The sequence below is a fragment of the Bombus pascuorum genome, chromosome 4 (assembly GCF_905332965.1).
Source record: "Bombus pascuorum chromosome 4, iyBomPasc1.1, whole genome shotgun sequence".
Lineage (NCBI taxonomy): Eukaryota > Metazoa > Arthropoda > Insecta > Hymenoptera > Apidae > Bombus > Bombus pascuorum.
Genome location: NC_083491.1, coordinates 16825485 through 16845986, shown reverse-complemented (window position 1 = coordinate 16845986; position 20502 = coordinate 16825485). Strand labels below are relative to the sequence as shown.

At 32.2% G+C, this 20502-nt stretch overlaps 4 protein-coding genes across 18 annotated transcripts in view; 1 reads left to right on the top strand and 3 right to left on the bottom strand.

The window, feature by feature from the left end:
* The window catches only part of LOC132905824 (protein still life, isoforms C/SIF type 2), a 30631-nt gene extending 22950 nt beyond the window's left edge, over positions 1–7681 (bottom strand). For 4 of the 7 annotated variants that reach the window (XM_060957480.1, XM_060957485.1, XM_060957486.1 and 1 more), the window contains exons 1-6: positions 7586–7681; positions 4471–5138; positions 1070–1254; positions 872–990; positions 524–731; positions 22–266 (exon numbers count right to left, since the gene is read on the bottom strand). In XM_060957480.1, coding sequence (XP_060813463.1) covers positions 22–266; positions 524–731; positions 872–990; positions 1070–1254; positions 4471–4637 — 924 coding nt within the window. In that variant the 5' untranslated portion in view covers positions 4638–5138; positions 7586–7681. Of the gene's footprint in view, positions 1–21; positions 267–523; positions 732–871; positions 991–1069; positions 1255–4470; positions 5139–6527; positions 6877–7585 lie in introns of those variants that run through there. The other 3 variants (XM_060957484.1, XM_060957482.1, XM_060957481.1) reach the window with 3 other exon arrangements.
* A 105-nt stretch (positions 7682–7786) lies between these two features.
* LOC132905839 (reticulon-4-interacting protein 1, mitochondrial) lies at positions 7787–10650 on the top strand. 5 transcript variants are annotated; one of them, XM_060957526.1, is made up of 6 exons: positions 7787–7957; positions 9281–9559; positions 9652–9861; positions 9945–10057; positions 10137–10401; positions 10472–10650. In XM_060957526.1, the coding sequence occupies exons 2-6, from the start codon at positions 9344–9346 to the stop codon at positions 10577–10579; spliced, it is 912 nt and encodes a 303-aa protein (XP_060813509.1). In that variant the 5' UTR covers positions 7787–7957; positions 9281–9343; the 3' UTR covers positions 10580–10650. The 5 variants fall into 5 exon arrangements, with proteins under 5 accessions (XP_060813509.1, XP_060813507.1, XP_060813506.1 ...); XM_060957524.1 differs by lacking the exon at positions 7787–7957 and adding an exon at positions 8663–9231 and having other exon boundaries at positions 9330–9559; XM_060957523.1 differs by lacking the exon at positions 7787–7957 and adding an exon at positions 8664–9231 and having other exon boundaries at positions 9327–9559.
* Positions 10580–12955, bottom strand: LOC132905842 (tryptophan--tRNA ligase, mitochondrial). Of its 2 annotated transcripts, none has more exons than XM_060957538.1 (6): positions 12854–12955; positions 11995–12162; positions 11563–11825; positions 11320–11441; positions 10968–11238; positions 10580–10879 (listed from the first exon to the last, which is right to left on the bottom strand). In XM_060957538.1, exons 1-6 carry the CDS (start codon positions 12854–12856, stop codon positions 10648–10650), a joined length of 1059 nt encoding a protein of 352 aa, XP_060813521.1. In that variant the 5' UTR covers positions 12857–12955; the 3' UTR covers positions 10580–10647. The 2 variants fall into 2 exon arrangements, with proteins under 2 accessions (XP_060813521.1, XP_060813520.1); XM_060957537.1 differs by lacking the exon at positions 12854–12955 and adding an exon at positions 12261–12847.
* LOC132905829 (MYND-type zinc finger-containing chromatin reader ZMYND8) lies at positions 12754–19296 on the bottom strand. Of its 4 annotated transcripts, XR_009657870.1 has the most exons (8): positions 19099–19296; positions 18080–18552; positions 17558–17876; positions 17298–17478; positions 15219–17204; positions 14823–15115; positions 13754–14225; positions 12754–13619 (listed from the first exon to the last, which is right to left on the bottom strand). XR_009657870.1 is itself a non-coding variant. In XM_060957496.1 (7 exons), the coding sequence occupies exons 2-6, from the start codon at positions 18505–18507 to the stop codon at positions 14763–14765; spliced, it is 3267 nt and encodes a 1088-aa protein (XP_060813479.1). In that variant the 5' UTR covers positions 18508–18552; positions 19099–19296; the 3' UTR covers positions 12754–14225; positions 14750–14762. The 4 variants fall into 4 exon arrangements, 3 of the variants coding, with proteins under 3 accessions (XP_060813479.1, XP_060813477.1, XP_060813478.1); XM_060957496.1 differs by having other exon boundaries at positions 12754–14225; positions 14750–15115; XM_060957494.1 differs by having other exon boundaries at positions 12754–14225.
* Between the last annotated feature and the right edge of the window lie 1206 nt (positions 19297–20502).

Here is a 20502-nt window from a genome sequence, read left to right as displayed (position 1 = left end):
GATAATGATTGTACAACTTACCTGTGATCCAACGGTGACTGTTTCGATTCCTACGTTTGCCGTCTTTGGTGTAGTTTGACAGGTTTCATTTTGTTTCTCCTTTTGCTTTGATTCGCCTGCTTTCGGTGTTTTTCCTGGCGTTACATTCGCATTGTTAACGTTGTCGTAGAGGGACGCACTGGATGTTGCTGCAGTTATTTTATCACGAGCTGGTGTCATTTCAACTTCCGTGGATCGTGCCATAGTTCGCGGAAGTGTAGAAGTACCTGCGTTATGTATAACAGAATAACAGTAAAATAAACAAAAATATATCAGACTTCGTACTATCATGTTAAAAATCGAAATGCAAATTGACGTCTAAGTAAATAGCTCAGTATCAGCATATAAATAATTAACTTAATAATCTGTTAAACACGCGCGCCTCTACATGAATACAAGATTACCCGCAGATTACTTGTCCATTACGCAATCTTGAAATTAATTTACGTATATATTAATATACAACTTAACAAATATATCGTACCACAAAAGCCTCGATATCTAGCTTCTTGGCTTCGAAACCTGGCAAGTTGTTCTGGGGTCATACAAGTGCATTGAGGTTCCCTGGATCTACTCGGTGATGCCGGTGTCGATAAGGGCTTTCTCCGGGTTTTGATCTTTTGTTTGTTAGGTGGCTCAAGCTTCAACGAGTAAGAAGAGGACGCTTTCCTTGAAATCTTGAACGACGGTGACTGTACGAAAAATTAACTAATGACTGTAAATGACTCGAATACCATGAAAATTAATGCCGATCCCTGTTTTTATGAAACCGGTAAAATGTCCAAAATGATTCCATGCGTACCGCACAAAAGAACATTCGTTATAAACTTACGCAACATTCTCTGAATTGTTTAGCATCTATCGGAGAAGTAAAATTCAATCCCCACGTATCGTTGGTCATTGTATCTTTCCAGTAAACAAAACACTCTGATGCTTGTCCGATACGTGTACCTAGAATAATATTAATTATCTTTTAATAAGTTACATTTCTATTTATCGTCTTTCATACGATATCAAGTAACGATCTTACCTGGTTGAACTAATCGTACATCCAAAATTTTGTCCACCTGACTGTTGTATGCGGTAATATGGAAAATACATTCTGGCGAATCTTGAATGCATGTGATATTTACAGGAACTAAATCCTCGGAGACCTGCTGCCACTTTACAGTCCCTGCTCCACTGGCACTTACATGGAACACTTCGGCCCACAGTCTAAAAATTTTTATTGCTGAATTGTAATTGGTCACAGTAAAAACATTTGTTGCATATATCGAACAGATTACTACTGAAAGGAAACGAACAAAAACAATTCAAACGAACAAGATGTTTGAATATCAGTCAGCGTAGAAATACGTATTCAGCACACGGTATGACTACTATTGTAAATAACGTTCTCTATTCTCCGTCTTCCTCTTCTACTTGTTCTTCTTTTTTTACTTTTTCTTTATCTTCTGCTCCACCTTTTACTTTTTCTTCTATATATCTTTGTTCGCATATAAGCGCATGGTAATACACGAATAATTTACAAGGAAGAAATCAAACTATGTCAGGTGAATGTCATTGACAAATTTCAACAGATCGGTTCGAATAAAAATAGTCGTACAGAGTATACATCTGTTTCGTTTCGTTAATCGATTATTACAGAATACAGATTTACGCTTCGCTTTTAATCGTGAGGAAAATTCCTTTTCTTTAAATATTTGAAAGACGTTTTTGATATATATATATGTAACGCGATTGCGAAATTGGTAGGAAGCTAAAAAGTTTATACATTTCGAATGTCGAAATACATAATATAAGATATACGATGTATGGATTTCCATTCCGAATTCTTTCTTTCTGCCTTTTTTAAAAGGATATGTCCTAATCCTCGGTAACTACTAATTAATTAACTTTTACTAATACAATTACGGTTGAATCTTAGTAAGTTGAATCTCAAGGAAAGAAACAGAATCTTCGAATTTTTCGAATAAGAAAAGTTTAACAAGCGGGAATTTAACAAACTTAAAGAAATTTTGTGCAAGGAATAATATTTTTCAAATTGTGACAATTCGAAAAAAAAATTAATTTTCGAAGGTGAATTTTTTATCTACGAAAATAAATGATAGTTTACTTTATATTATATATAACTTGGATGTGAGGGATACGCGCATGATGCAGGAATCTAAGACTTACAGAGATAAATTTCAAATTGCAGAGGTTGGCTTTGTTTAAATCTGAATTATACAGGTAAAATAACGCACTTAAACACGTGACAAATAATTCCAGATAAAGTAAGTTTATATATCCAAAGCGAATCGAAAAGTAAAGAACGAAATTGTAATATTATAGAAGTTTTCGCGTCCTTGAGCTTCAACTGTATTATTGAGCAGACAATAGCAGAAACTTAATATCGTAAATAAAAGACTGTAAGGAAAATATTTATTTCCAAATAACATTAACGCAGTCCAAGATTTAAATCGTCCCTATAGTATTCTGGAGTTGGCTATATCGATGAATGTTTCTTCTTACTTCTTACAGCTTTAATTTAGGATTGCGCTATGTACATATATCTTTCCGATTAGCACAAGTACGAATATTTTGAAAATATTTTGAAAAATATGAATTATCAAATATATTATCAAATCTCACTAACCCAACCAAGCGTGAATACTATTTAGGTTTTACGCTTTGACTTTATAACTGGGCAACCATTTGTGTCTTTATAACTTGAGAATCATTTATTTATTCTTAAGCCATCGTAAACAAGATGTTACATCGATACTTGCGTAAGTATACACATACAGACATACGTATATAAATATATAACGAAACAAAATAGATCTATATTGAACTTGTACGATCTTTTTTTAACTCATGATAATTTTTTAAATACATGAACAAAATTTATTGGATACCTCACCAGACAGTGTGTAATACGAAAAAACAAATTTATATTCTTTTGTTTCGTATTTGCTTTTTTGTCGTTTCCCTTTTGCTTTTCATTTTCTCTTTTTTTTTTTTTTCTTATTTTCTGAAATTAAAGAGTACAAAATGCATATTTGTATTTTTAATTAATTTTTGAAGAGACATGCATGTCAATAACGTAAATAATTAAAATATCAGCTAATGTGCATGTTTCATTGTATAAATTAAACTTACAACGTATCGCGATCCCACTATCATTATTTTTGTGCAGCGTTATTATGCACGATTTCTTTCTTTTGGAATAGAATGCAATAATAACTGTATCAAATATAATTGCATAAATTGCAATGTGCATGCAATACAGTCCTAAATTTAACAAATAATGTGTTACAGTCATATAAGCACGACGAAATTTAATGGACAAAGTGCAAAAAAGATTAACTCATATAAGAACGTGTATATCCTAAAGTGAGCGTGTTGCTCATATTAACAGAGTATCAATAACATTTATGGTTAGAATTTTTAAATAATTCTAGAATTATGTTGGTTTGAAAGTATATAATAATTTTAAGCATAATAAAACTACAGAAATGTATAACTGATCACAGCATATGATTAAACAGTGTTCAAAAACGAATTATACATTTTCAAGATTTGACGTAACTATAAAATTATTATATGTATAGCTATAAAATCCTCTAAAAGATTTATGTTACGATATTAATTTTAAATTTAGTAGAAAATCATATGTTGTGTCCTCGATATTGGAAAAGATAGAAATATAATTAAGTAGAATTTCAGCTAAGACAATGGGCGATATGGCAACTAAATGATAGAAGATTAGGGATAGATAAAATAGGATATGTATCAAAAAATGAAGTCAGAATAGAGAGAAAGGAAGAGAAAGTGATTTGATGCGAAATACGTATATAGATGATTGTAAATATGGGTACATATGTGCGTGTCAGAGAGAAAACAGCAAAAAGACAAATAAACAAGAAATAAGAAAGAATGGAAGAGAGCGAAGAAAAAGGAGGAAAGAGGAAAATCTCAGGTAGAACAATTTAATTAAACGCGTATTTAATCAACATTATTACAATAAATGATAGTCTTCGAGGATCAAAAAGGAGAAAAGAGAAGATCTTCAGTTGCACGAAATATCGCGCGCGCTTATTTAAAATTCAAATTGAGGGAACAGTATGCGCATTACGGACTAAAGGTACACGCTACTGCTACATAGATACGGCAGGGAAATAAAGATAGTGATTAGTTCTCTTAAAAAGGACAATGTAAAAGCAAACAGTTCGAATAAATATATTCTACCTGAGGAGAAAACAAGTAATAGTGCATTCGATGTAAATGTGTGTGTATGTGTTATATGGGGACATGTGGACAATTGAGTTGGGAGCTAAATGAGAAGAGGCAATGTGTTTTCATGAGTAAGTAGCCTTCCTAAAAAGTAAAGACTGATAATGGAGTCGAATGGAGTGGTTGAATGGTTGAATGGTATGGTATGCGCACCTCTTCCTTTCTCTTAAGCTTCCGCACCTGAGCAAGTGGCCAGTGTCACCCCTGCGACCTCCGCTGCCGCCCATTCCGCCCCTCGCGCCAGCCTGCCATGGTGAATCCTCGTAACGATAAGCCTTTCTGATAAGAGGAGCACAACTGCAAGACAACTTATTGCCCATTCTATTCTTGTTATTCTCTTATACCACCTGTAATCCTTCCTTCTTTCACGCAACCTTTGAATAATCAATTTACTGTTTTTTCAGCAGCTACCACTATTTCTCCCTTCTTTGTGCTTTCCTTATCTGTTTGTGTTTTCCTTCGTTAAGATTTGATCTTAATCAACCTGTTCTGTTGTGTGCGTTTTGCAGTCAGTGGTGAACCCCTCGTTTCTTCTTATTCTTGTTGTTCCTTTTTTGCTCCCTAATTATCGATGTTTATCGGAATATCAAGATGCTGTATATTCACGTTGATTGGCTTGTCTATCGACGTTTGGCACCGTTTTCATTAATCATCGATTTAGTTGATGATAATTTTTATTTCATTCTTTTGTTCTATTCTGGGAAGCACTGTATAACAGGGACAATACCCCGCGATATGAGAAAGGATGTAGGAGAATATACCTTTATTGTCACATCATTGCAGGTGTTCAAAAGTTTATCAGCTTGCCCCTGACATAATCGCTGGAAATATAATAATTGTATCATATTAATTTAAAAATTGTCAGTGAAACAGAAAAGAAAAGAAAAGGAGATGATTCTGTGTGGATCATCAGCCTCACAAGTCACCTTTAACTTTAACCTCAAGTTTATTTAATCCGATATTGTTCCTTTGGACAATATCAGAGAAAGAGAGAGAAATAAGCTTTACAAAATTGCGTAATGTTGCAATTCAGTTACATAATTACTAATAAAAAGAAAGCATTTCGTCAAATAACTTTAAAAATTATATGCAAAAGATGATATATTCTCTGCTTCAAATTATTTCAATACTTAAAAAAAATAATTACGATGACACAGTGTCATACGACGGCACAGACATTAGCGAGGTGAATGAAGCGGAACAAAGTGTTGCGTGGACGTGTTACGGATAATAATAGGGGTGGCGTTGCCGAGAGGGTTACTGAACCGATACCGACTTTTCACCTACATAATACGCATTACTCTGTTATACTTATATTCGTTATTTCCTGTGTGTATAAATATTGGTTTATCTCAATACTGTTCGCTATTAAAGTTATACCTACCTATTTGTAATAACAAGTACCGCCATTTTTGCTTCAAAAACGACGAAATATCGATATACATAGAAGCTTTTGGCCATTGATACAATACGACGCAATCATTTCGGCAAACAGGAATAAAAATACAGATCGCGAAATTACTAGCGAACAATTAAAAGCAGTTAGGCAAATGTAACTTTAGATGAATATATTTAGTGTCAGTTAATCCGGTAAATAAGTGTTAGAACAAAATAGAATGACAATTAACGATATGAATAAAAAGGACACTACAGCTCGAAGTAAATTGTGATTAACCATCGAAAATGCTTCTCGAAATATCATTTCCAAAATTTATTTAACAAAAACATTACGCAATTAACGATGAATAGCACATGTCACTGTAACTAGTAACTAATCATGTTATCGAATAATAAAGGAAGACCGACACCGCCTAATCGAAGATATTTCACTGTGGAATTCGAGTAAACATTGCACCAGGTAGGATATACCCATTTGCTGTTTGGTGTTCAATCAACGCCCCTCGTTTCCCAACTTTCAACAAGAGACTCTTCTATTCAAGGTCCTTTTTAGTCTTTCTCATTTTCTGAACACCCTCTGAATACACTTTATCGTATGCTTTTCGTTCTTTCTCCTTTTACGATTCTCCTTCCCCGCCCTCCACCGCCCCACTCTCGCTCCCCCTCTCCCTCTTCAGTCTCTTTTTCTCACACATTTACTCTGCCCAGATAAATAAGTACACACATATCTTCTTGCGTCCGCTCGTTTGTCGCCTACTCATTTGTACAGGTTCGTGTATTTCGACTTGGTTTAGTCACGAGAAAAAACTCACCATTGCATTGGCGGTATCTTCGCCACAGCGGAAGATGTCGAACACGTTCTATGTTTGACGGTAGAAGAAGGTGGAAGTAGAATGACAGTGACAAAGAAAAAAAGGGAGAAACGAATAGAGAAGGAAGGGAGAAAAGGATATGTGCTGTAGTAGGAGATAGAAAGATAAACGAACGGATGAGAAGGGGTTAGGGACGGAATCAAAGAAGGGATGGGCTACCGCGATCGTAGTAGCGGGGTGTGAGATCACGGTATCCACCCTTTTCGAAAGCAAATGATTCGCAAACGATCACCTGTCAAACAATAAGCAATAGTCGACCTAACGACTGACGTCGTTCAACAGGATCTAAAACACCTGACAATTCACTGACAGACTATTTAAAATAAAAGATTACGCGTCCGAAATTTCCGGTATTTCGCGCGAAATCCTCGCGGACGGCGTAGTCATGGATACTGCAGGATCGGGTAAAAGAGGCGACTGCCCCGTTACCCACTACCCCTTCTTCTACGAATGCGCGCCCCTCGACCGAAAATGTCAATATCCTCTCTCGCTGCGCCCGCGATGCGCTCCATGTTACTCTGAACAGCCCTGTATGCGTTTTCCCATTCCCCTTCGTCCACCTCCTTTCGACCCCTACACCAGCCCTTTCCCCCTCTTCTTTCTCTGAGTTTTACTCCTACTCCTACTTCTCTGCCCACCCCTCACCTGTTCCTTCATTCTCCCGATTTTTTTCCTTTCTCACCTCTTCCTCATCCCCACTTATTCTTTCTCCTTTTATCTCTCTCAGTTTACTTCTCTCTCATTATTTCTCCTTCGGTCTGTATGTCGATTACGTGTCTCCCCACTTTAGTCCTATCAGCAAGTACTTAAACAGGGATGTCACACAAAGATCAAACTATTTTTACTAAAATTTCGAAAATTTACACCTTATTTCATTTCTTTTCACTCAATCAGCTTATGCACTTTTCTCTTCAAAGTCTTCACTTTTATCACTTTTATCCCCTTTTGCATTCGATCAATTATATCGAATCAATTATTTAAACTTTCGTTAAACTCACCGTGAAACAAATGCAGGGTGATCGCTGTCACCGTCGTTGTCGCCGTCGTCGTCGTCGTCGTCGTCGTCGCCGTCGTCGCCGTCGTCGTCACCGTCGTAGTCGCTGTCGTACCTCTATCCCGAGGCGTAACCATAGTGATTAGCGATCGATAACAGGCATGCGCATTGTCAAATTTACTCGTAAAACGAAAGAACCACCCTCGTTTTACTCTCTTGTACCACATGATCCACTGCTAAAAGTACCACCAAAGATTAACGAAACCACATCTTCGATCATCTATGCGCATGTAGCATAATTTATTATCATACACGGACTTGAGTATCGTCGCGCCTTTCTTTTTTTCTAATTGATTGAACGTGTTCAGTAATTAAGGTATACATATCTATATAAATAAATTTTATCCCTATTCGTGTACATAGTGCGTCAACATGCGTATATAATTCAATGATGTATACAGAATTTTCAAAATCATGAATGTTTTTCATTTCACGCACAATACTGATATGAAACCTTCAAATATAATTATAATATATTATTATTATTATATTGTAATATATTTATCAATATAACAACCAAATAATGCATGTATTTCTTCTAATGCTTATTATATATACATAAGTATTCTGTATATATCTATAATATTTAATATTTAAGAATAAAACGAAGAATAATATCAATGACATTATATGGCGGTCAATTATAGTTATCATTATTTTTCGTTAATTTCTTTTTTTAACAAAAAATCATAAACTTTATCTTTTGTTATAACAGATTATATAATGTAATAATGACATTAATTGTGAAAATATGTGACTTTAACTATTGATGTAAATATTCTAAATGAAAAAAATATTCGTTTATACATATACATTTGTATGTACATTTTATTTGAATTTATTGCTTTTAATTCATCAATAGGAATAGAATTTCAAATCGTGGTACATCTCAATTTAATGGATAACAAAGATAAAAATACGTAAATAAGACGTTACAGAAACTTAATCACGTACATATATATGTATATACATGATATATTTTATACGTATATATGTACTCAAATCCATATATATATCAAAGTGTACATATCAAAGAAAAAAAGGACAAATAAAAAAAGACATACGACATTAACGTTCAATTCATAATTCGTATTGGATACAGCTATTGGATACGTATAGAATACAGGACAAATTAATGTTAGACAATTTTACTATGGAAAAGAAATTCCATCAAAGTCACTAAATTATCCATTTTTCTAATATCATGTGTTTTGTCATCATGTGAATTTACATTGTTAAATTATAGAAGAAAGTATTCCTAATATTGCTGCTAATCTTTTGAACGTAACCTATCTTTAAATCTTACATTATTTAGTGACCAACTGAAATCAACGTGGAAAATGTTAAAAAGAATAACGCTAAATCTAAAATCAAATATTGGAAGCATACAATCTCGGTTTGTTAGTAATGTATTAGCCAAATATAAAGAAAATGTTGAGGACAAAATGCAAGCTTGGCAAATTCACTCATACGGTGGTTTAGAAGAATTAAAACTTTCAAATGTTAGGATTCCAGTGATTGCTAAACCAACAGATATTCTTGTCAAAGTTGAAGCCTCTAGTGTAAACTCCATAGATATAGCTATGACAAGTATGAATTAACTTATACTAATTGTCAGTTTCTTTTTTGTTTCTTACAGCTTAAACAATAAATATCTAGCATCATAACCGAATGTTTTATATTAGGAGGATATGGCGCAGTAATGTTAAATTTAATGAGAAAAGCTAGAAATCTTACCAGTGGACAATACAGTGAATTAGAATTGCCATTAACTTTAGGTAGAGATTTTTCTGGCATAGTAGTGTCAAAAGGACATGGTGTTGGAGATAGATTAATGTTAGGTGATGAAGTATGGGGTGTAGTTCCTGTGGAACAACAAGGTTGTCATGCTGGTTATGTAGTTGTTGATAATACATCGGTAAATAAAATTAGATAAATAAATAATAAATATAAGAATATATCGCGATATAACATATAAAATATATGAACTATAGTGATGTTTATTCATAGGTCAGTCTACGACCTAGAAATTTATCATACATCGAGGCAGCCAGTATATTGTACGCTGGCCTTACAGCATGGTCTGCATTATGGATTACTGGTGCGTTGTGTTATAAAACTAGAATGGCTACAAGAAGAAATAATAGAGTCCTAGTAATAGGTGGTTCAGGAGGAGTAGGAACTATAGCAGTACAACTTTTAAAGGCTTGGAACATGCATGTAATACAAATTGATATTATCATTTGTGATACAAGTAAGAATTACTGTTTTTATATATTATAAAACATATCAAAATTATTCAGGTTATTACTACATGCAGCAGTGATGCTGTAAATATGGTACAAAAGCTTGGACCTGATGTTGTAATTGATTATAAATTAGACGATGCTGATTCAAGAATTATTGCAGAGGGACCGTATGTAATTCAGTCATTAATCTATCCTACATTAAAGAATGTCTATTTTTGATATAAACTTTATTAATTTCCAATTCAGCTATAATATAATTTTGGATTGCGCTAATCAAGGGCCAGATCAAATACGATTAAGGGGTTACCCCCATAGTACTTATATAACTTTGAATTCTCCGGTACTAAAAAATACCGATCAACATGGATTAATTGTGGGTACAGTAAAGAATATAGGAGAGCTGGTAAAATATAATATTCCAATTGAAAATAAAAGTACAGTGAAATGGGGATTTTTTATTCCTTCTGCAACAGGAATAAAGACACTTAAAGAATTTGTTGAAAGTGGAAAGGTTATATACACACACATACACACATATATGATCATAATATAGCATACCAATATCTTTTTACTTTGCACAGGTGGTTCCTGTGGTTAAGAAAGTCTACCAATTTCAAGATTTACCATTAGCTTATGATAGAGTAACTCAAGGTCATTTACGAGGTAAATTGGTTATTGATATGAGATAGTATCATCAATACAATAGTAATTATTAAATAAGTATACATCTTATTTTTAAATAAATATTCAGCCTATATTATTTATTGCGTATTATATTTTGTACTGATTTATTTTCACGAAGAATGTCATTTTTGAAGCCGATTTTATTTTGAACTTCACACCAACAATCACTAGCTATATCTGTTGCCCTTTCTGTACCGCTTCTCAAAATTTCTTGCAAATAAACTGGTTCCTTAATTAATCTTGAAAATTGTTCACGAATAGGAGTCAATTTTTCTATAACTAAATCCGCTACCACTAATTTATATCTGCAATACACAAATAGAAAAATGAAAAGAAAATAATTTAAATACAAAGCGAGTAAAGATAAAAGACATAATATCTTAATGTACATACTTTCCAGTATCTAATTCTTCTACTTCAGAACATATTTGATTTGGTGATTTTCCACTAAGCATGGAATGGATAGTAACTAAATTTGCAACACCAGGCCGTGTTTTTGGTTCATAAGTTACCTTCGATGTACAATCGGTAACTGCCTTCTTTATTTTTGTTGCCAATACTTCTGGCTTATCTAGTATATCTAATCTGCCCTTTGGATCTTGGTCAGACTTTGACATTTTCTTTGAAGGATCACGAAGAGATTTTATACGTTGACTTGCATTTTCTACAACACATGCATTCTATTAGCAATAAATATATTATAAAATATATAGTTTATTTATCTTTAAATAAATAAAATTTTTACCATTAACTAAACAATGAGGCACTGGAAAAGTATTTCCAAATCTTTTATTGAATTTAATGGCTAACTCTTGTGCTAATTGAATGTGTTGAACTTGATCTTGTCCAACTGGAACATGTGTTGCTCTGTAATATGTATTGTTTTTTTTACTAGATTATAGTTCCAATTAATACAATGCATTAATGTATACTGAGGATACATGAAATAAAGTATCAATCTTATTATTTTTGCATATAAAATACCTACTTATACAGCAATATATCAGCACTTTGTAGAACAGGATAAATATATAAACTTAGTGGGACATCTTTTAATGTCTGACTTTTCTCTTTGAATTGAGGTAAGCGAGCTAGTCTTGCTAAAGTTGTTAGACACCCCAAAATCCAGGACAGTTGTGCGTGTGTATCCACAGTAGATTGTTGAAATAATATGCTCTTATTTGGATCAATACCACATGCTAGTAATGTTGCCGTCATTTTAAGTATGTCATCATTTAATTTTCTCGGATCCTATAATATTTATTCTTAATTGACTTGTACTCATATTTCTTTCCTTTTCATCTTAATGAAACCAAAACTTCGTTTTTTATAAACAAATATATATTTAATAAATAGAATAGATATGGTTCTTTGAGTATGTTACCATTAAATACAGAACATAAATTCAATAAATCTTTACATGTGGTAAAGTAATAGAGTGCATATCTACAATGCTCCAAATAACATTTTCTCCGCTATCTTGTAATTGTACCCATTTTTGTATAGCTCCAAGATAATTTCCTACATGCAAGTTTCCAGTTGGTTGAATTGCCGAAAATATTCTCTTTGGATAGTCACTTTTGGAAACCTATAATTAATTTTGTGATATATATGAAGTCTATGTGTGTGTGTGTGTGTGCGTGCGCGCGTGTGTGTTACACAATTTTTAACATAATTAAAATTAACCTTTTGACTGTACTCTTTCGTAGTTATGCATTTGAAAGTATTTCTTCGAAGCGTGTTAACGCTCTTCAGTCTCTTGTACATTTTTCATCAATTTAGCACCACTGTAGTTATAAAATCAAAATCAAATATCAAATACTTGTTTTGAATTAATCGTAACAGCCGTCTAGTACCAAATTAAATACGATACACATTTTATTATTAAAGTTGAGATCTTGTGACACTAGAAGTCACAAAACTTGGAAATACTTCGAAATTCAAGTTTCGAGCTTTTAAAAGCTGGAATTTTATACTATTTTTATGATCTGAAACTTAATTGATACAATTCTACAAATAAATAATGTAGCTTTCTAGACAAAATTTATTAAAATATTAATTTCTGACAGAATAGGTACTCAGAAAAGAAGGAAAAAGATAAGCATTCCAGATTTTGATAGCTTCGAAACTTTATAAAGTCTTGTCTTCAGATACAAGTTCTGTGAATATAAAAATTACGTTTCGTCTGATCTTTAGTTTTTATTCATATTCTTATATGTACATATTACATATATACTGCATCTATGATACAATCACTGATCATTAGACATAGCTCTTACCATTGACTAAAAACAATATAGGCGTAACACTAAACGGAACTTTGTGTCTCACATTTTGTAATATCGACCAGATAAAAAATCGGAGTGTTTCTTATGTCCTCTTCGATTTGCTACAGAGAAAACAGGAATTATGTATATTCAACTCGAAAGGTTAAACCTGTTAAACGTGTAAACTATAAACATAAGCGCTATAAGGGGAAGCAATTGATGAACTTTTTAATAATTCATAGGAGAAAATTACTACATTAATTATGATTGGAATCAAAATCAAATTTTTTTTTAAATTATGAAGAATACAATTGCAATACGAATATATGTATATGAATATAATTACTTATGTATATAAAAAACTAAATATTATTAAAAAGGGATAGTAGACTATGTAGGACGTAAGACATTACATTGTATGTATATGGAATACAACCAATAGGAGTCATCTGCCGATTTCACAATGGATTCTGAAACAAACTGAAACCACAAAAAATTTAGTACGATCCTATGAGATATGTAATTAATTACCAATAGAAAAGATTTAAACATCATTTCATCGTATTTGTGCATCTCTTCCCTTTTAATGATTTCTTTTAATTCATGTTTTATGCTTTTGGACCATTAACGTTGATATGTATTGGAGAGGTTATCAAAAATTCATAGGTATAATTGATACTTCTTAGAAGTTGATAAATCTGTAGATATTTATTTATAGTATTTTAAAAGATATACGAGGAAAAGTTTAGATATGGTAAACCTTCCAACTTTGCGTTATCTGAAACAAAAACGCTCTCCCTGGAGAATCTGACTACGAAACAAGAACTGCGAGAATACTTAGAGAATAGAAAAGTACAGAAGAACGCGATATTTAACTATTGAAAATTTTGGAGTGAAATATATAACTATTACCTGGTATTATATACATAAGTAAATTGGCTACACATACGTATGTAGCTTTTATAAAGGTAGACGGGCATCTTTTCCATTGTTTTTAAAAACATAGTGGGCAAAAGCTATTTATATCATACTATACATAACATTTTCATTTATTTTTCTATTTTTTATACAAAACAAGTATAGATTGTTTGTGCAAAATGAAATACAAATATTATTTACTTTGTTTCATCAATATCTTTGTCACTTAAAAATGTTCTCCCTTTAAGCTGTAATATAATTGCACTGAACAACTTTTTTCTTTATTTTCTTTCTTTATTATATAAGAAGTGTCTGTTTATATTAAAGTATACGTACGCTATGATGAATTTCCATTACCTTCAGTTTCAGAACAACACAGAGATAAAAATCATGATATCTCATTCTGTTTGTCATAAGGCAATTCGTATGTCTTATTAGTAAGTCTGTTTATTTTGATATTATGATTCTGAAAAATACAGATGAATTTGTTGAAACATTACATAAAGATAAGAATAACAAAGTAATTCAAAATTGTCATATAATTGTCTAATTATCAAATAATTGAATTCTCAAGAAAATCTAGAAAAACAGTGGTAACAAAAATATGAAGGGTCGAAAGACATATTCAGTGTAAGTTGAAATATTAATAGTGTATCTTCAGTTGAAATATTAATCTTAATTTTAATTTCTATTTTAACTAAAATATAAAATATAAAAGTAAAATCAAAATTGTTATTTCTATATAGAATAATTATTGGAGCAGGCATTGCTCCTTAAATACATATTCTTTATTTTAAGTTATTTGCATTTTTACATTACAAAAAGTTTATATATAAAGTACTAGTTTGTTTTAACTTTACAACACTGACACTTACATATAAATACAAGTTATGATGAGCTACATAATAAAAAATACAATGATATTGCTAAAGCTTAGAGAATAAGTATTTATAATTTACGAAACTTCTGGTTTCAATTGCAGAGACTTACACTAAAGTATGCTCTAGGCCCTCCACATGTTTGATGCCACATTCTGTGCATTTATTCTAAGTCTGGGCATCACCTGTTGCTGATTTGAATTTGCAGTAGAACTAGTAATAATAGTAGTGAACGAAGGTTGTTGAGCACATGTTCTCATATGCACTGACCAATGTGATTGTTGGCAAGGATAATCACAGTATGCAGTGTTCCAACAACAGTAAAATAACGCTTCTCTGCCACACATTGCACACCACTGTTTACGTTTGATTTCTTCAATACAACGTAACATCCCCTCTTCGGCTTCTCTACGAGTTTCCTCGACAGCACGTAATCGTTCAGCTTCTAAGCTTGCCTTCATTTCTCTTAATATTCTGTCTGTAATAAACAAAATATTTACGAAATGTATATGTAACCTTCGTAAACAGACATAATAAAATATAAAATAAAATGACGCACGAAGCGACCTGCAAAGACATACCAGTATTGTGTTTTAATTCTGTTAATTGTTGTTGGTGTTGCCACCTCATTCGTTCTATCTGTAATCTTAAAAAATGAACTGACGCTTGATGATTTTCGGACATATTGCGATTTTCACAATTTTGATTCTCATGCGCTGCTTGCTTATATGCCTCTTCCATTAATTTAGCCATTTTTGTAGCTAAATCTTGAGCATCATGATATAAACGGGCACTAATAGGACCTGCTTCTGGGGGCAACATTTGATACTCGACACAATTTTCAGCCTGAGTAGACGTATGGACAGTAGACTCGATCGGACTGAATAATGTATTTGTCGATGAACGAGGAATATTTTGCGGGTAATTACGAGGTTTATTTGGAAATGTTTTTCTAGCTCTATTTTCCTTTATTTGTTGTTCTTTTACTCTCAATGAATCTCTGGAAATTTGTTGTACATGAGCCGAAATATCGCTCTTTTTTTCATTTTCGATAGTTTCCTCAGTACACTTTTTCGTGATATTAGATTTATCATCATTTACTACGAAAAGTAACCCGACAGGTTGATCTGTAGCATTTTTTCTATTAATGTCAATATCGCCATTAATATCAACATCAAGTGATGTTTTATTAGTTTGTACTGAAATAGACGATGCTGTTAAATTACTATTATTATCACTTTTAGAGCCCTCTTTCAATGTCATTGAATCATTCTGGCCTTTAACCAAAATTGTCGATTCTACCATATTCTGATTTTGTTCCGTTGTAATAAATTTTAAAGCTTTCTCAGCGTTCATTTTATCGACTATTCTAGTCTTTGGCTTGTAAACTTTTTCTGTGTTTTCATGGTTTCTAAAATTATTGTTCTGTAAATTTACATTTTGATCGGCAGCTCTTTTAATAATGCTCACTTTGAAGGGAATTCGTTTTTTGGATATGTGAATGTCTTTTGCTATATTCTTTTTCGGGGATTTTATCTCTTGTTGTAATGAATTCTCCAAAGATTTTGCATTATTGTTTGTTGCATTTTCAGGATTAATATCTTGTTTCAACATTATAGAATTTGATGCTTTCGCGTCGTATTTTACTGGATTACTGACACATTTCTCATTATTTACATTATCTGTATTAGTTTTACTTGTACTTGGCGTATTTATATCTTCTTTCATAACCACCTCGAACTTTGCTGACATATTCTTCTCAGGTTGCGCATTCACTTTCCTTTTTCTTTCTCTTGGTTCATTTAAATTATTGCTTGTAATCGTAACCGTTTCGGTTTTGTGAAAGTTATCAGATTCCTGTACTGCTTTAAATGATTTATTTTCAATTTTGCTTCCTTTGTTAGTTACGTTAAATTCATTTGATATTTTATTTTCAGTATCGGAATTGTCTGCTTTTTCCGAGTTTGTTTGCAAATTATTTTTTACATGAATCCGCTTTTTAAGAAGCGGCGTCTTTTTGGGAAGCAAGAGTTGCGATGATGTACAGTTATTAGAATGAACAGGATCATAATTTGGTAACAGTAATTTTATTTGCATTGGATCATGCGGATTATATTGAACTTTGGGAGGCGCAAATGTAAATTGACCAAACACAAGTTCTAGCTTCCGACAGTGACGAGTAATTTCCTTAACACACTCTACCATATCTAATTTTCTCTTCCTCGGTAATGGAGCAGGTGGGTTTTCGGAATATAGATACAAATCTCGCGGAGGAACCCATGCTCGATCGTGTTCTCCAAAAAATCGCACATCAATAAAACCTTGAGAATTGATTCGAGGCATAGCTTTAGCAGGCCAAAATGGGAAGCCTTTCAACTTCGCCCACACAAGTGGATGAGGACGACGACAGGGTTCAATAAACCATGCTGGTTGTGGTCTTGGTAAGTTTCTGCCATGAGCATAACAGTCAGGGCATGCTTCAATTTCTGATACTTCCTGACGTGCCAATTTAATAATCTGTTTCGCGGCATTCGTTAATTTAGATGTATCTGTGTATACACCACCACCTGTATAATTTAATTAAAATAAAACCCATTTCAGTATTATTTTTCTAATGTACTTAATTCTAATATAATATTAATTTATGTTTACACACATACATGTGTTAAATACAATACAGTTGTGTTGTATCCACTTGGCATCAGCCATGAATGCGTCTGTACTACCATATAATTTAGCCCGAACATTCGATTCTAAAAGGCTCAGATCCATTGGCTTTACCACATAATCTAAATAATTTGGAGCCTCAGAAAGTTCCACTGGTTTCCAAAATGGCTCTGACTATAACCAAAATACTTGAATTCAATTTTACTAGAATAATACAAAAATAATTTAACATAAATAGAAAATTAATGCATACACCAGGATATTCTCTCATTATGTCGACTACATGTTTCAGTAATAAACATAATTGGTCAACAGATAGTTGTGCCATAGCTGTAGAACGTGTTTCTGCATTTTCTGCCTGTAAAATAGCTGCACATTCCCCACATATCCAATTTTGAATAATCGACTGTTGCATTCCTATACATTTTCGATGCCATGATCTAGGGCAAGCACTGCAATGTGCTTCTACAGATTCCTTGTGACATCGCCAACAAAATTTATCATTTATATTTCTTTTTCTTCGCTTATTTCTCAAATTATTTTCGTCTAAGGAGACATCCATCTCTTGTGTACTGAAAGAATAAATTTAGTTTCTTCATATTATTATTAGTTCATATTGTTAGTTCATATTATTTTGTGAAATATTATTAATTTTAGCGAAATATTTAGAATCCTAATTTCTTATACTATGTCCTTACACAGACTCACATTTGTGAGTAAAATAAAATAAAATGAAAAATGTTGAACAGTAAAAATAAACATTGTCCGTGCTTACTTAACGTTTCGTCGTGTCCTTTTTAAATTATTCCCATTTTTAAACACAGTTTCTTTTACATTTTCATTTTTACTTGACTTAAGGTCATTGTCAGAAACGGAAGAAATTGTATCCAACTTCCCTGTATTCTGCCTACGTTCTATTTTATTTATATTACATTTCACTTCTTTCTTAATGTTTTCTAAAATGATCACTTCCTCATTTTTACTTTCCTTTTGATCAGAATTTGTAATATCCTGTGCATCTTTAATATTGTCCTTTGTATCCGTAATGGCAACTTTATTTGTTTCCTTGTTAATGTTATCAATTAAATTATGTCCTTTTTGGACATCTGTTGATTGTGAATTTTCTTCTTGTGATTCATTTGTAGTTGAATTTTGTAGATACGAGGAACCTGTAAGATCTTTCTGCGCCTCTACCGATGTCATTTTGATGTCATTTTATTGCATGCATTTAGTTGAATATATGTTTACCTAAACACAATGTTGAAAACAACATAATTGTTCTTCTTTAGATATAAAAGATTATTTATATATTTAAAAGGAAAGTTCTTCCTTTTTCGAAATGGATTTACAAATAATTTTATGTATCATAAATATTTAACAGAATACATGTAATATTGAAGAAATATATAAGAAATATATATATTCAGTAGATAAGTTAGAATTCTTAAGAAACTTTAAGAAATAGAATAAGGGACAAATATAAAAATAAGCTTTGTGAAATAAGCTTAATGAAAAATATTTACCAATGTCTTGTTTTATGTTCGATCAAAATACTTTAATAATCTTTTAAATGTTAAATTAATAGATTATCAATAAAATCTCCTTGTCTACTTATTCCTATAGCTTTTAGTTTAATACAAAATAAATAGGAATAACAAATGTTGTTCCAATAATATTATTGTATTGCATATTGATTAACAACAATATGATAGAACACATAATAATAGTAAGGTGAACATAGGGGATTTTAAAATATATCCACTACTATAATATGCATACAGCCAAAACAATTACCATCTGTATAGAATTTATATAGGAATCCGAAAATAAAATTAATAAAGATATTTTCAATGATTTCTGTAACTTTTAAAATGTATCCAACAGGTCAAGTAAATCACTTTCTATATAAATCCCAAACAACAAGGAAAGCGAAATATACCACTCACTAACACGACATTGCATCAAAAGCATGAACATTCTTTCCCCCCTCCAATGTCCAGGGTCCTTACTACCAGTGCCTCCATCCCTCGGTAATGTTTGTAATTAACTACAAAAAGCGCAACATGATATTTGAAATTTACAGCATAGACGAGTGCATCGGATTATAGAGGTATAAAGATAGAGTATATAAGTAAGCTGGAAAAGCGACATGGGAATAGAAAGAGAACGCTGCTTATGTCTTTGTCTAATAACGCACGCATATTACATATTTTTATAATAAATATATCTGTACATGCCTGATTTGGCAAGGATTGAAAGAGGACTATATGCAGCGTTCCTATTCCAATATTTACATGGTAACATATGACTTATGTACTCTATCTTCCTCTATGATACAGAATAGACTTTGCATCATCGACGAGGTACAGAATAGACCTATGAGCTTATGAAACTTTTCGTCGTATGTTCTGAAATACCGATCGTGTCAAAAATCAGAAGGTTGCTTTACCTTCTACAATTTAGAGTAGTGAATTAGGGATTATCTTGGGTCCAACTACCAAAATTGGTAAAGTCAACAGAAGTAAAGATATGGTAGAAGTAGAAATACTGCCAAAGGCATAGCATTGACGAAGTACAGAATAGACGTGACAATCAGTGTTTTTTGTGCCCCATGTTTTGGGGGTCACCTGACTCCTCATACCATTTTCGCATCGCATGCTATATTATCGATTCCATATAATAGTGGTGGGGGCAAGACTTTTAGTGTCTGAACCACGATTATATACATAGCTCTGAAACTTCAATGGAAGGGGTAATAAACTATTTAATGTCGGGAATAGTATTTTACAAATTAGCCATCATAAAATGCTACGATCGAGAAGTTAGGATTTTGTATTTAACGCCATCCTTTGGTGAAAGTATTGAAGGTAAAGAATATAAACTAAACTTCAACTTATTAAATGATTAAATGAAAGTACTTTTTATAACTTGTCGTCATTTATCTAAAGTAAGTACATACGCGATATTTGGTACGGAAAAATGTTGTCTAAATGAGTATTAATTATGAATCTTTATCAAATATGTATCGTTCCCAATAAAAAAGTTTAACAATATTAGAACTTCCAAATCAAATATGTACACATATATTTAATACTTTTATATCTGATGGGTGTATTGGAAATTAAATTTGTTTTTAGCTTTGTTTAACTTATTAAAAAATTCTGTAACTATCAAAACTATTTATAATATATGTAAATA

Excerpts from the sequence above, each read along its gene's own strand:
- LOC132905839 (XM_060957523.1), top strand. The coding sequence starts at position 8,982 with ATGTTAAAAAGAATAACGCTAAATCTAAAATCAAATATTGGAAGCATA. Across the intron at positions 9,560-9,651 it reads TAGTTGTTGATAATACATCG|GTCAGTCTACGACCTAGAAA; the intron begins GTAAATAAAATT and ends GTTTATTCATAG. Across the intron at positions 9,862-9,944 it reads TAAAGGCTTGGAACATGCAT|GTTATTACTACATGCAGCAG; the intron begins GTAATACAAATT and ends AAAATTATTCAG.
- LOC132905842 (XM_060957537.1), bottom strand. The coding sequence starts at position 12,341 with ATGTACAAGAGACTGAAGAGCGTTAACACGCTTCGAAGAAATACTTTC. Across the intron at positions 11,442-11,562 it reads GCTGATATATTGCTGTATAA|AGCAACACATGTTCCAGTTG; the intron begins GTAGGTATTTTA and ends TACATATTACAG. Across the intron at positions 11,239-11,319 it reads GCCTCATTGTTTAGTTAATG|AAAATGCAAGTCAACGTATA; the intron begins GTAAAAATTTTA and ends CATGTGTTGTAG.
- LOC132905829 (XM_060957494.1), bottom strand. The coding sequence starts at position 18,507 with ATGACATCGGTAGAGGCGCAGAAAGATCTTACAGGTTCCTCGTATCTA. Across the intron at positions 15,116-15,218 it reads AGAATTAAAACACAATACTG|ACAGAATATTAAGAGAAATG; the intron begins GTATGTCTTTGC and ends TGTTTATTACAG. Across the intron at positions 14,226-14,822 it reads CAAATTCAAATCAGCAACAG|AATCATAATATCAAAATAAA; the intron begins GTGATGCCCAGA and ends TGTATTTTTCAG.